Source organism: Camelus ferus, chromosome 31, assembly GCF_009834535.1.
Source record: "Camelus ferus isolate YT-003-E chromosome 31, BCGSAC_Cfer_1.0, whole genome shotgun sequence".
Taxonomy (NCBI): domain Eukaryota; kingdom Metazoa; phylum Chordata; class Mammalia; order Artiodactyla; family Camelidae; genus Camelus; species Camelus ferus.
Window position 1 is genome coordinate 16,726,613 of NC_045726.1, and position 13,842 is coordinate 16,740,454.

The following is a 13,842-nucleotide window of genomic DNA, read 5'->3' on the forward strand; positions in this document are numbered from 1 at the left end:
TTTCTGTGTCTGTGAGTCTGTTTCTGTTTTGTATATAAGTTCATTTGTGTCCTTGTTTTTTAGATTGAACATATGAGAGCTATCGTGTGATATTTGTCTTTCTCTGTCTGACTGACTTCTCTTAGTATGACAATCTCCAGGTCCATGCATGTTACTGCAAATGGCATCATTTCATTTTTTATGGCTGAGTAGTATTCCATTACAGATTTATACCACATCTTCTTTATCTAGTCATCTGTCGATAGACATCTAGGTTGCTTCCATGTCCTGGCTGTTGTAAGTAGTGCTGCCATGAACACTGGGGTGCATGTGCCTTTTCTAATTAGAGTGTCCTCCAAATGTATGTCCAGGAGTGGGATTGCAGAATCATATGGCAACTCTAATTTTAGTTTTTTAAGTAACCTCCATTCTATTTTCCATGGTGGCTGCACCAATTTATTTGTATCATATCCACATATAAGTTGTATCATATAGTATTTGTCTTTTATGATTACTATTTGCATGATATGTCTTTTCAGCCTATTTATGTTTTTGAATATGAAATATCTCTTGTAAATAGTGAATAATTTGTTTAATCCATTCTGCCAACTTCTGTGTTTTGATTTGTCCTTTTAATCCATTTTTAGTTTAATTAGTGATTAATTTTGTCATTTATGTGTATCAATATACCCTTTATATTCTTTCTTACATATATATATAATTTAAAAAAATTATTTTCTTATTGGCTGCCATAAGGGTCACTGTTATCATGTTACTTTTTAAAAAATCTAGTTCAGGTGAATACTAACTTAATTTTAAACCTAAATACTTTACTTCCACATATGTCATCTCTCCCCTCTTCTCTGAACTATTAGTGTCATACAAATTACATCTTTATATGTTTTAAGTCCATCAACAGTTTTATAATTATCGTTGGATGAAGTAGTCTTTTAAAACAAATAGGAGGAAAAAAGAGTTACAAACAAAAATACGTTCATATTGTCTTTCATGGTATCTACGTAGTGACCTCCCTCACTGGTCCTGTTTTACTTCTTTGCGTAAGTTAGAATTCCTTCCGGTGTTCTTTCATGTCATCTTGAAGGACTCCCTGTACTGCTTCTTGTAGACCACTCGGCTAATAACAGATTTCCTCTTTTTTTGTTGTTGTTTATCTGGAAGTGACCTAACGTCTTCATTTTTGAAGAAGTGTTTAGCTAGACATGGGATTCTTGGTTGATAATCTTTTCTCCCCCTGGCAACAACATCTCATCACACTGGGTTTCTGATGAAAAGCCAGCTCTTCGTGCTCCTTCAGGGTCCCTTGGACAAGATGAGTCATTTCTCTTGCTGCTTTGTGTATTCTGTGTTTTAGTTTTTTAACAGGTTGTTTATGATTTATCTAGTCTGGATAGCTTAGCACTTAACCCTTCCTGCAGTTCCTTGATTTTCCTAAGTGTGTCAATTCATACTTTTAATCGAATTTGGTTAGTCTTTGGTTATTATTTCCTCAAATATTGTCTCTGCCTTTCTCTTCTCCTTCTGGACCCCACCATGTATGTATGTATTTGGTACTTTTGTTTGTGTCCCACAGGTCTCTTAGGCTCTGTTACTTTTCTTCATTCTTCTAATTTCCTTCCCTTCAGACTGGACATTCATCCCCTTAGACAGTGGAGCGTCTTCCAGTTCACTGATTCTTGTGCCAACGCAAACCTGCCGTTGTTCCTGCGTCGTGAATTTCAGTCGTACCTTCAGCCGTAGAACTTCTGAGTCTTTTCATTTCTATCACGTGATTGATACTCTTTATTTAGTGAGTTAACGCTGTTGTAATTTCCTTTAATTCTTTATTTCTTTAAACATATTTATGATTGTCTTGGCCCCCTTTTCTGCTGGGTGTTTTTTTCCTTCCTGTGCATGCGGCATACTTCCCTATTTCCTCACATGCCTGTGGAGTTCTTTGATTTAAACGGGTCGTTTTTAGATAATAATATTTCAGTAACACTGGTAGCAAATTCCTCACATCCTTCAAAGTTTTTTGCTGCTGCTCTGGTTTTTGTATCTGTTTCATTTTGGATGTTGTTGGTGGGTTTTTTTTTTTTTTTTCATTGCTGTTCACTTGTTTAGTGGCTTTCCTTTCCTGATTCTGCAGGTTCCATATCTCTTCTAATGTGGAATCTACTACCGAGTCATCTACTATTTTCAAGTTATTTTCATTTTATTTTTAAGCCACTTTTTAAAGGTATGACTGGCAGTCAGAAAGCTTTATGTGTTTCATGTATACGACTGGGTGAGTTCGGAGTTAAGTGTGCGCCCACAAAACCATCACCACAATCATGTCCTGAACGTCTGTCTCCTCCACAGGCTTCCTCCTGCCCTTATCGCTTACTGTTGTTACGGTTGTTGTTGTAATACGGTTATTTTGCGTGTGTGGTAAGAGCACGTAACATAAAGTCCCTTACATTCTTGAGGCTGGATCCCTAGGGAGGCCATCCATGTCAGTCAGTATGCTGTGTGATTAGCCAGTCACTGGTCACGAGGCCGTCTTGCACCTTGCGGGGAGGGGGGACACTGTCAGAAGGCGTGCCGTCAAACACCAGCCTCCGCTGCCACCTCTTGATTGCGCTAGAGAAGCAGGACTGGCGTCTTCTCCTGTCCCAGGTCTTTCTGGGGCGTGCACACAGCCTTTCTGATACTGGAAGTACGTCAGCGCGTTTCAAGTTCCCTGTGGTTCTCCGGTTCTTCTGGATTTCCTTTTAAATTCCGGGCTGGGCTCAAGTTCACCGCAGTTGTGGTCACACCATCAGGCAGCGGGGGTGTTGCCAGCAGCCTGGGGCTGTTTGGAGAATGCCCCAGGGGCAGGCGTCACCCGCCACCTCCCCGCAAGCCCATCCCAGCCCCGCTCTGAGTCAAACCTGGAGGTTTCCCAGGGCAAGGCCAGACGGAACGGTGACCGTGGGGTGGCACTTCCAGCAGAGCTTCAGAAGCATCAGGTCTGCTGGCCGCCTGCAGGGCTGCTGTGTGGGAAGGAAGGGGTGACGGTCGCAGCCCGCGCTAAGCCAGCGCAGCCCTGCCGTCTTGCCAAGGTTTGGTCATTGGATAGACGGTTCTTCAGTTTGTTCTCTGGCCCTGGTTCGTTCTCCAAGTTCTGAAGCGGTTGGTTTTCATTGTTGCGCCTGTATTTTTGCTGTTTTTCGAGGCAGCCGGAGCTCATCAGTGTCCTCAGGCCACCATTCTGGGAGTCGCTCCTCCAGCCTGTCGCCCCGTGAGTCTGGCCTCTTTACTCAGCCAGGGGCTCCCAGGACGCACCCGCGGTGGCCTGCGTGCCAGCAGTCGGCTCCTTTTACGGTCGAGTGGCACATGGCACGGTTTTCTGTTTGTTTGTTTGGTTGGTTTTGTTGAGTAAAGGTAGACTTACTTAGAGAGCTGCAGACTGCACAGAGTGCAGGCTGTTTCAGAAGGCAACAGAAAGGCGACCTGGTGTGGGAGCTGGGTGCTCAGGTTAAAGTAAAAGTAGGTGCACACTCCGTAGGCAGAGTGCGGCCATCTCCAGGGATGAGGGAGCGAGAGAGGTGGCCAGGAGGCATGGTGTTTCCTGTTTTTATGGGCCTGGTAGCTTTCTGCAAGTGGGAGGACCATTCCAACTTCCCTGGGGAAGGGGCTGGGATTCCCAGGAACTGGGCGACAGCCCACCCTTTGACCTTTTGTGGCTAGCCTTGGGCTGTCGTGGCGCCTGTGGGCGTGTTATTTATCATGCTGATGTGTTACAGTGAGCATGTAATGAAGCTCAGGGTCTCCGAGGAGTCAAACCTCCCTCCATCTTAATCGTCAAGGCCGGCTGGGAGCTGAATCTTCCACCATTTTGGTGTTACTTGCTGTCTTTCCTTGAATGGCTGGGCCCTGCCCCCCGAACGTGCCTGATCTTGGTACAGGTTTAAAGTTGTGAAAGCTGCCTTTTATTCATTTGCAGTTGTCGCGATGCGCATACACGTCTAAAACAAAGGGCGTGTGGTCAAAGAGACTGGAACGTGGGCCTGCTGGAGCTCCCTGGGGCCTTGCCAGGAATCTCGGGTCCCAGGGCCGTCAGCAAGGTCAAGTTCGCCAGTGGTTTGGAGGAGCTGGTGCCATGGGAGCAGTGTTGCCCCCTTATCTGCTTGCAGGAAGAGGAGCTGATGTAGTGAGGAGGCGCTGGAGCAGGTGTGAGCGCCATCCTTCAGAATGTGAGGGAAGCTCAGGACGTCTCCTCACACATGAGCACCGTGGTCCCACGACACTACCACTGTTTGTTTATTCCTCACGTGGTCATGGAGTGCCCCCTGCATGCCGGAGCTCCAGGTGCTGGAGACCAGAGCATCACTCAGAGCCTGCCATCCTGGTGTGAGACAGACACGGACAGGGTTGGCCACGGGTGGGCCCTGAGGGCTCCCAGAGGAGGCCTCGCTCGTGAGTGAACCTTGGAGCAGAGGAGGTGGGGGGTGAGCTACAGGAAGGTCTGGAGAAGAGCTTTCCAGGCAGAGGGAAGATACATGCAAACCCCAGAGGGAGAAGGGGCTGAAATCTTTGTTAAGGGAGTGAAGGAGAAAGGAGTTGATGTGAGGTCAGGAGTGTGCGTGTGTGTGTGTGGAGGGGCTGGAAACGGGGCTCTGGCTGCTCCAAAGAGGAGGTGGAAGGTGCTGGAAGCTGTTGAGCACAAAAGCATTCATCTGACGTGTTGAATAAGGTCAGGGCAGGCCTGTAGAGAGGGTGGCATTCTATGGGAGAGATCCAAGCAGAAGCAGCGTGGTAAGCTTTGTGTAAGCACACGTAGATAAAAGTGCATGAATTCCCACATCACGAGACCGTGGCGGCAACCTCCTGGAAACCTTTGACCTGCTCCTCCCGGGCCATCACCCCCACAGTAACCAGTCTTGTGACCTCCGTCCCTGCAGATGGCTCTGCCTGTTTATGACTGTGGTTTAAGTGGGATCATACAATACAGTCTTTCGTGTCTGGCTTCTGCTCAGCCTCACACTTTTTTGAGATTCACCCCTGCTGTTACAGGCGATGGTGTTTGAGGCCCCTTTCAAAGGTGCAAGTGTGTCTGCTGTGTGGACAGCAGATGCGGACGGGAGGGTAGACCCCGGGAAGCCTGGGGTGGGGGCTGCCACGTGATCCAGCAGAGCCGGGGGTCCTGGGACTGGGCGTGAGCGGGGCGGGGTGAGGACTGCCGCATGCTGATGAATTTTGATGTAGAGCAAAGAGCATTTCCTGATGACGCGAGAGGAAGAGGAGCCGAAGGGAAGGGCGGAGTCAGAGTTTAGAGAGGGGGGCCGTCGGTGGAGGAAAGTGGGACCCCTGCTTGGACAAGCCGAGCGTGATGTGTCTGTGAGACGTGCAGGTGGAGACGTGAGCGGGTCCTCCGGTTGCCGAGCCTGGCTTTTCCGTGGCGAGGTCTGGTTCGGAAAGGCAAGCTGGGGTCTGGGCATTTTGAGGTTGTTGAAAGCCGGGTCCCCGAGGGGAGGGGACAGAAAGAGAGGGAAAGCGTCTGCAGGCCCAGCTCTGGGGCCCTCTGGCGTTTACAGGGCCAGAGGTGAGAAGACACTCGCAATGGAGAGGGAAGCAAGAGAGGATCCAAACGTGGGAAGTGCGGTGAAGGGAGTCCAGGACGATGTGCGTCAGAACACACGGTGGCCCCATGCCAGTGCTGAGCGGCGTGATGGCCAAACATGGTCAGGCAGGTTGCTCCATTCCCCCCGGGCTGTGCTGCTCTTCGGGAAGAGAGGTGGCGGTGGTGTAAATATTATGAGAAAGAGGGAATGCCAGCCTGAGGGGAAGGGATCTGGGAAGGTGCCACGGCTGCTGCCGGAATCCCCGGGGAGATGAAGCTGAGAGGACAGCCGTGTCCTGACGGATGTCTGATGGAGGGCGGCCACGGGGCACATCCTCAGGATGAAGGACGTTGGATGCCAGCGTAATTAGCACGTTGTTCGCTGTCCCCTCCAGCGCGTGGGCTCACCCATCCCTGCACCTCTGTGCCTAGTCTGGATCCCTCGTTCATTCTTTCTCATCGAGGCTTAGCTCTGTCTCTGTCAGCCTGCTCCTCGCAGGTGCAAAAGTCAGGTTCAGATCAGCGTTCACTGTAAAGAAGCTTTGAAGGTAAGTAACACCGCCTCTTATGGGCTGAATCAAGTCCCCCTAAAATAGACTTAATAGAGTCCAGACCCCCAGTATCTCAGAACGTGACCTGCTTTGGAGACAGCGTCTTTGTGGAAGTAAGGAAGCTGCGGGCACTCGGGTGGGCCCCAGTGCACTGTGACGGGTGTCTCCTCGCCGAGGGAGGACAGCGTGGGGACACAGCGAGAACCTGGCTGAGGAGAGAGGCTGCTGGAGACACAAGCCTGCCAACCCTTCGGTCTTGGATTTCCGGCCTCCAGAACTGTTGTGGAAGCTGCCCCTTTAAAAAACTGAACCAAACCAGTGTCGCCATCTTTGATGATAACAGATGTGTATCTTTGCATGTTCCCGCAAACTCAACAGCTCTTCAGCTTTCAAATATGCCAGCTGGTCGACCTGCTCTGGGAGTGAGCCCAACGTCTGGTCACATAGGTTCCTGGTTGAGAGAGGCCGCCGCAAACCTTCTGAACCCCTTCCCTCTGGACGTCGTTCACTCCACCCTAAGATTTCTCCAGTCAACCCTGACTTCCAAGGCTGCTGCAGCTGATGATTTAAAAACTCTCCCATAAACAAACAGAAAGTAACTTGCAGCATCATCATGGGACAACACACACTTGTTTTTTCTTATAAGGGTTGGTTTTTAAAAAGTATCTTCTCCCTCCTTACCTTTAATTAAAAACCTTCCAGAGATTCAAAGTGAAAAAGTGATTCCTGCATGCATGGGAGTAACTGATACTCCAAAGACTCTTCTGTGAAGCCAAGTGGAAACTGCATGAGCTCAGAGTGCCCACCCAGTGCTTCAGCTCGCTCCTCTTCTGCTAGTTTTGCTGCAGTAACAAGTGGGCCCAACCATGGAATCAGGCCCCAGGGCTCGCGTCACAGTGACGGGTGTCGGGTCTCGCCCCTCCCCCCCCCCAGCGCATCTGTTGTGGATGGGGGCTCTCAGCCTCCCCGCTCTGCCTGGGCCCCCTCCACCAAGCCAGGGGCTGTAGGCGCTGGGAAAGAGAGAAGGTCGATGAAAGGCCCCAATTCAGCCTCCTGAGTGGCCTCACTCCACCTTCAGCCAACTCTTCACTCGGCCCCTGACACCGGGGCCTTTGCTGGGGGCTCTGAGGGCTGTCAGTGATGGAGGCGGGTAGAAAAGGCGTTACGAAGGCAATATTGCAGGGAGATGGGCCTGGGCCTGGACTCACCTGGGGTTTGATATCTTTGCGGCAGACGTGGAATCAAAGCGAAGTTTACCTTGGTGAGAGACACGAGTGACTCCATTTTCTGGTCGCTGGCTTTTACGTCCTATTTCCAGAGCAGAGTTGGGTCAGGAAGGTAGAACCAGAGGCTAATGTTTACTCAACTCAAAGTCAGAAACAATGAAATGAAGAGTTACAAACTGAGAGGGCTGCTGCCAGTTGGGGGCTAGCAGCCCACGTTGAATGGACGCTGTGTGGCTTTCTCTCTGGCAGTTAAGGCGCCCGGTGCAACGTTGTCCTAAGCGTGTTCCCAGAAACATCATCAAGTCGCTTTACTATCGACATACTTCCTCTGGCCCAGTTCCCAGGCTAATGGACTCCCCTTTCAGGGCTTTCTACTCTGCTCCTTTCCTGCGACTCCTTGTTCTCCTTAACTGCTGCATTTCCAGCATCACGGATGTTTTTGATTTGACATGTTGGTGGGCTCGGTGACACGTGGCAGACGTTTCCAGTTGCTAGTGGATGTGCTGAGTCTTCACGCAGCCCAGCTTGTCAGAAAATCCACGCCCGTCTTTCTGGAGGCTCCTGGCCAGCTGCAAGCTCGCTCGTCCAGGCTGTGGTCTTTTCTCCCATGTGCCCTGACTGTTGTTCTTTCTCATATTTTGGAAATTAGACCTTCGTTAAGGGCGACCAAATCCAAGAATGCCAAGCTCTGGTGAATGAAAAGGAGGCTGCTTTGAAGTGGTCCAAATATGCCAGTGACTGCGTCTAATTAAGTCACGACAAAGGTACTGCTTCAGATCAGCAGGTAGAGCTGAATGGATCAACAGTCTGAATCACAAAACATTTTTAGGAGAAACAGATCAAAAGCAGAGTCGCACGTTGGACTCAAATCCAAGGGCATGGGTTGAACTTCATTAGTAAATTCTCTCTTAATACTGTCTCTGCTCTTAACGAAAGAGTTGCATTTTAATCCTGGAGAAGGAGCCTGGAAATCAGAGCAGACCCACTCGTACTTTGCGGATGTAAATTTCTTTTTATCTTATCGATGCCTTAAATCAAGATGTCAAATTCGAGACCCATGTTGAGGGAAGGTCTGCAGAACATCTTGTTTGACTGGGTCACGGTTTCTGATTACTCAGAATTTGCACGCTTTGGGAGACGGCGTCCACCCCTGGCTTCGGCACGGCTGTGGGAAACCCTGACTTCTTAACAAGCCCGTTGGCATCAACAGTGCGTCCTTTCATCCTGTCATTCGGCCCTGAATATACAGGACGCTGATCAGTGCTGCTCCACATACACGCTCCGTACCAGCTTAGGCGCTGATGTCACCCATGCTGTGACAATGAACGTGAAATTCAGCTCGAAACCCGACATTCTCCAAAGGGATTTTATTTCTGTGCATTCTCTGGCAGGCTGTCGAGTCTTTGAAGAATCTACATCGGATCCCGTGTGTCTGGGTGGTTTTCTGTTCACGTGGTCAGCACCCACCCAGCAAGGCTGTTTGGAGATGGATCTTTCCTATAATTCTTTACTCGTGAGCCTTGGTTAAGGGCTTGGCTAAGGGGGCAGAATGTGTGACTGTTACTCAGTAAGCTTTCTACTTCAGAATAGTTTGAGATTTGTAGAAAAGTGAAGATGGTGGAGGTTCCAAATACACCCCACTCCGTTTCCTGTTCGGGTTCAATCTTACGTAAGTACGAATTTATCACCGCGAAGGTGCCAACATCGGTACGTTATTCTTTACCAAAATCCACACTGTTCATGTCTTTCTTTAGCCTTTCCCTGGTACCTCTTTTCTATTCTAGGATCCCACCCTGGTTACCGCATTTGTAGTTAGTCTCTAGGCTTTAAAGTGAAATTGTGAGATGGATCAAACTATGCAGTTAACGTATCATTTGCATTGCAACCAACCACACTTACATTTTTGTTTTGAGTAAAATGTTTTCCTCTCTATAAATATCAAAAAAATCTAGTAAGGAAGCTAATAAATCACCATGACCCGATTGTTGCTATTGAAGGTTTGAGTTCTCCGCTGTCTCTGCATCGTGTGTGTGTGTGTGTGTGTGTGTGTGTGTATGTGTGTATGTGTGTTTACAGAGACAATCACCCACATCCAGTGGAGAGAGCGAGAGTGTCGTCGGTTCACGCTCTCGGCAGATGCGTGCGGCGTTAGAAGCAAAGCTGTTGGCGGGGAGGGTACAGCTCAGTGGTAGAGTGTGTGCCTAACATGCATGAGGTCCTGGGTTGAATTCCCAGTACCTCCATTAAATAAACAAAAAAAACAAATAAATAAACCTAATTACTCCCCCCCAAAATGTTCAAAAAAGATAAAATTTATACAGGAAAGAAAGAACTAGAAAAGCCACAACAGTTTTGAAAAAAAAAAAAAAAAAAAAGCAAAGCTGTCAGTACTTTAACCCAAATGAAGGACGTGTGATTTGCTCTGAGCTGTATCGTTGCTTTTGGAAGAAGATAGTAAAGGCCTGAGGAGTGAGGGCAGCCAGGTCTTCCCGAAACCTCTCCTCCCTTCAGGTCCTCCCCATCTCCAGGCAGCCCGCGAGGGTGCGGGTACCAGCCCCACCCAGGTGGGCGCGGGTGTAAAGATTCTCTCAGGGCAGCCGCGTGGGATACGTTAGGGGCGCACACCGCCTCGGAGCAGCCTGGGTGACCTGGCCTGGCAGCGAGCGCCGAGGTGGGGCGCGGATGGGGTGGGGCATGTGGATTAGAGGCCCTGGCGACCTGCAGAAGAACGCGCTAGTCGGGGGCAAGGCAGAGTTCCTGACGCTGCGTTCATTTCGGTGGCCCCTAAACTCACGGCGGTGGAATCTTCCTTGGTCTTTGCCACGAGCCATGTCTTTCTGCAGCAGGAATGCGGACATGAGCCGGTCTCTCCCCAAGTGAGCCTTTCAGCTGCTAAACCATGGCAGTTTTGGATCAGTAATCCTGGTCGCTCTAGCTTCTCAGGAGCTCGCTCTCTCTTGCATCCTTTAGTCGTCGCCCGCCATGTCTCCCTTGTGTGCGCCCCCCCCCCCCCGCCCCCGCCGCATCCTGTCTCCTTGGGCAGCCGGAGCCCCCTGCCCCAGGGCCGGGCAGTGGTCTGATGTGCTGAATTAGCATCTGGTGACCTTTGCTCATCACATAATGCAGTGTGCTTCTCCCCAGCTTTCTCCCTGTTTTCCTTTCAGGGTGTGAAATTTTAAAAAATCTAACAAAATTGATGTTTGATCCAAAGGTCACATATTATATGATTCCATTTATATAAAAAATGTCCCAAACAGGTGAATCCATAGAGACAGAAAGCAGGTTAGTGGTCACAGGGTCTGAGGGAGGTGGGACTGGGGAGACTTCCGACAGGAACAGGGTGTGTTTTGGGGGAGATGAAATACTGTGGATTTAGAACCTTGTGAATGTACCCAAACCCACAGCACTTTCAAGTGCTCAATTGTATGGCATCTGAATTATGTCAATCAAAAATTTGATGCTTACTCATTGTAGAGATGTTGAAAAATAAGAGAGGGCGTGTGAATCACCTATGTAATTGCAGACAACTAGGAGGGACATTCTGACGTGTGCGTGGCAGTTCCTGTTGGTTCTGTTTCGTGTTTGTTTCACTTTTTCTTCTGGATTGTTCGTGGCCCTTTTAGGGCCAGGAGAAACCGTGCTGAAATCTCTTGTGTTCTCACTTTGTCCCCAGGTTTGCATTTTCCCCTGTTACATTTTGCTCATTAATTTCAGGAGGTGCAGCGTCTTGAGAGACAGCCATGAGCTCCAGGAAGTAAATGGTGCCTTATTTCTCAGGAAGCAACAACAGGACCTAGTTTTGCTGAAACGTGTGGCGTCCGTCCTAGGGACCTTGGCGATTGGATGTCGTGAATGTATTCGCAGGTTTCGACTTGCAGGGGGAAGGGGCTGTCTCTCAGCCTCTGCACTCGTTCATGTCTAAGTCCCAAAGCTTGGGGTCCCTGCTATGAGCCTGCTGGACTGCTGGAAACGTACCCATTTTTCCAAATATGTAGACGACACTCTCTTGCTCAAATAGCCAAGCTAAATTACCTAGAGTAACGCTTAAGGCTGAAGGAAGGGGACAGTCACACCCCGGCCTCCGTACTGATGAGCACAGCGTATTCAGGGAGCATTTCTAATGTCAGCAGTGACTTTGCACGTCTATATGGGGGTGACTGCGGCTTACGAGTCGACAGAAGCATTTAGTTCAACTCCGACTCTTCTCCTGCAAAGAGCTTGCTTGTTCACGACCTGACGCGGATGCACAGGAAGATGCCTAACGCTCCCAAACTGCAGTCTGCCTCGGAGGACTCAGGAATCTTTTCCACAGTGGGATCGGGCAAATAGTGCTTATTTTTCTTCGGGGTGTGTATTTATTTGACTGTTTCACACCATTTGTCAATTTCTAAGCGGTTAATAATTTTTATGCCTCTTCAGATGTGTGTATACAGTACAAGTGTGTTTGATTTCCTGTGGTCGCCCTACATTTAAACAGTGCTGAGTGACGGTGTGTGTGACATGCCAGTTGAAAACGTCAAACCCAGGCTGAACGGCGTTGATGGCCCGGCCCGCCTGGCTTGTGCCGTCTCTGTCCCGTAACAGCCCTGGGGTCCTGTCTCGGTTTCAGTGCCAGGCCCTCTGGTCCTCTCTGGAGACGCAGCACCGGATGTCCTCCAGCTGTTCACAGGCCACTGAGGAACGTTAAAATAAATGCAGTATCAGTTCAGGGCTCGGTGGGATTGCCGCAGGAGAGGTGTGCAATTCTGGGGGGCTGGCTGTAGAGAGGAAGGATGCTGCTTCTGAGGGGTTCACCAGGGATGTTTTATGAGAGATGGCACGGGAACCTGGCTTCTGACAGGTGGGTAAGTTTGGACCAGAAGTGATAGAAAGGAGGAATCTCCCATAACTGGCTGTGATGAGCCCATCAGAAGCAGTCGCCCCTGTCGGCTGCTTGGGAACTGGGGCTGAATTCTGAGGGCGCTGTAAGCTGACATTGTCACCTCCCGTGTCCTGTCATTCAGGAACCAGCGGTGTAGAGAGGATCAGCTTAGACACACGGGTGCCCTTAAGCGTCAACCGGCCAGTGGTGTGTGTAGCTAAATACTCTGAAGAATCTCGTGTGCCTGGTTCTGTCTGAAAACCACTTGGATTCCGCTTCTAGACCTCAGCTTTTCTGAGCAAGGCTTCGTCTTAAGAGGGCTTTTGAGGTGCCTGCGTGATTTGTTCGTGCTTGTGCCTCATTTAAGAGAGACAAGTGGCATGACCCAATATTGAATTATAAACTACCCTTAATAAATTTAAAAAAAAAACTAGTAAATACACCGAACATAAAATTTGTCATCTTACCCATTTTTCAAGTGCACGAGTCAGTTGCGTCAAATACATTCACATTGTTGCACACCCAGAACTTCCTCCTCTTCCCAAAATGAAGCTCTGGCCCTACTGAACATGAATTCCTCATTCTCCCTCCCCCCAGCCCACTGTCACCCACCATCCTACTGTCCGTCTGTGAAGCTGACTGTTCTGGGGAGCTCCTGAATCGTGTGGTATTTGTTTTTCTGCGTCTGATGTTCCCCTCAGCGTAATGTCTTCAGGTTTCGCCCACGCTGCAGCGTGGGTCGGGATTTCCTTCTCTCTAAGCTGCGTCCCTGCACTGTCAGTGTGTCCCACTCTTGGATAGACTTGGATGCAGTAAACCGACTTGGATGCTGTAAATCCAGATCCATCCAGATGTGCCGTCAGTCACCCCTGACTCCCCATTTCTACCCCCGCCCCCTACCTCCAACCACGGGGACCCAGTCAAGGCCAAGGATACCGGGTGAAAGTTTTGAAAGAACACCACGCTGGCATACGGAGAAGGGTCTGTGGGAGGCCCCACACGGCTTCTGGGTCATCTGTCACCCGCCCATCCTTCCCCCGGCATTCCGGAACGGGGGGCCCATGACTTTGTGCTGTGTTTCCACCTGAGCAGACCAGAGCTGTTCTTGCCCTCGGTGTTTATGACTCTGGGGATGGCTGCTCCTGCTGACACAGCCTGTGACGGGTAGGGTTGCGATTTCCATAAAGATGGGAAACTTCTGTCCTTATAGTTAAGAGTAAATTCATCCTTGGCTGCTGGCTGCCCGTGGGCCGGCCTGGAAGGGAATGAGCTGCTGAAGAAACGCTCCAATTCTGAATTTATTCAGAATTACCAGGGGCTTCTATCTGGAGGGCACTCTGCTGACTCTGGCCCCAGGAGCGTTTCATTTTGCCAGCCCGTGTCACCATCTCTCTCTCCCTCCCTGGATGAAGCCGAGGGCTTCAAGCCACACGTTTGCTTCCTCCAGACATGCTGCAAAGCACCTGCGTCCTGGGATGAGCCAAGATTTGCCATTCTTGGGATAAGTACCAAAGTCACTTTTGCTGTTCTCTCGGATCTGGTGCTACAGAAGCCCTTTGGAAGTGACCGAGATGCCCAGTCCCTCTAGGTTTTCTATACACAGTGGGCAGCTTTGCTCAAACACCGTGGTCTTTGCACGAGAGG

The 13,842-nt window shown here is 49.8% G+C and overlaps 1 protein-coding gene across 4 annotated transcripts in view; it reads left to right on the top strand.

Annotated features, from left to right (window-relative positions):
* The window catches only part of ROR2 (receptor tyrosine kinase like orphan receptor 2), a 212,987-nt gene that overhangs the window by 155,923 nt on the left and 43,222 nt on the right, over positions 1 to 13,842 (top strand). The window contains exon 1 of one of the 4 annotated variants that reach the window (XM_032471035.1): positions 8,937 to 9,006. The exons of the other annotated variants lie outside the window; for them this stretch is intronic. Within the exon in view, the coding sequence (XP_032326926.1) occupies positions 8,952 to 9,006 (55 nt within the window). The 5' untranslated portion in view covers positions 8,937 to 8,951. Of the gene's footprint in view, positions 1 to 8,936; positions 9,007 to 13,842 lie in introns of those variants that run through there. 4 annotated transcript variants of the gene reach the window in all.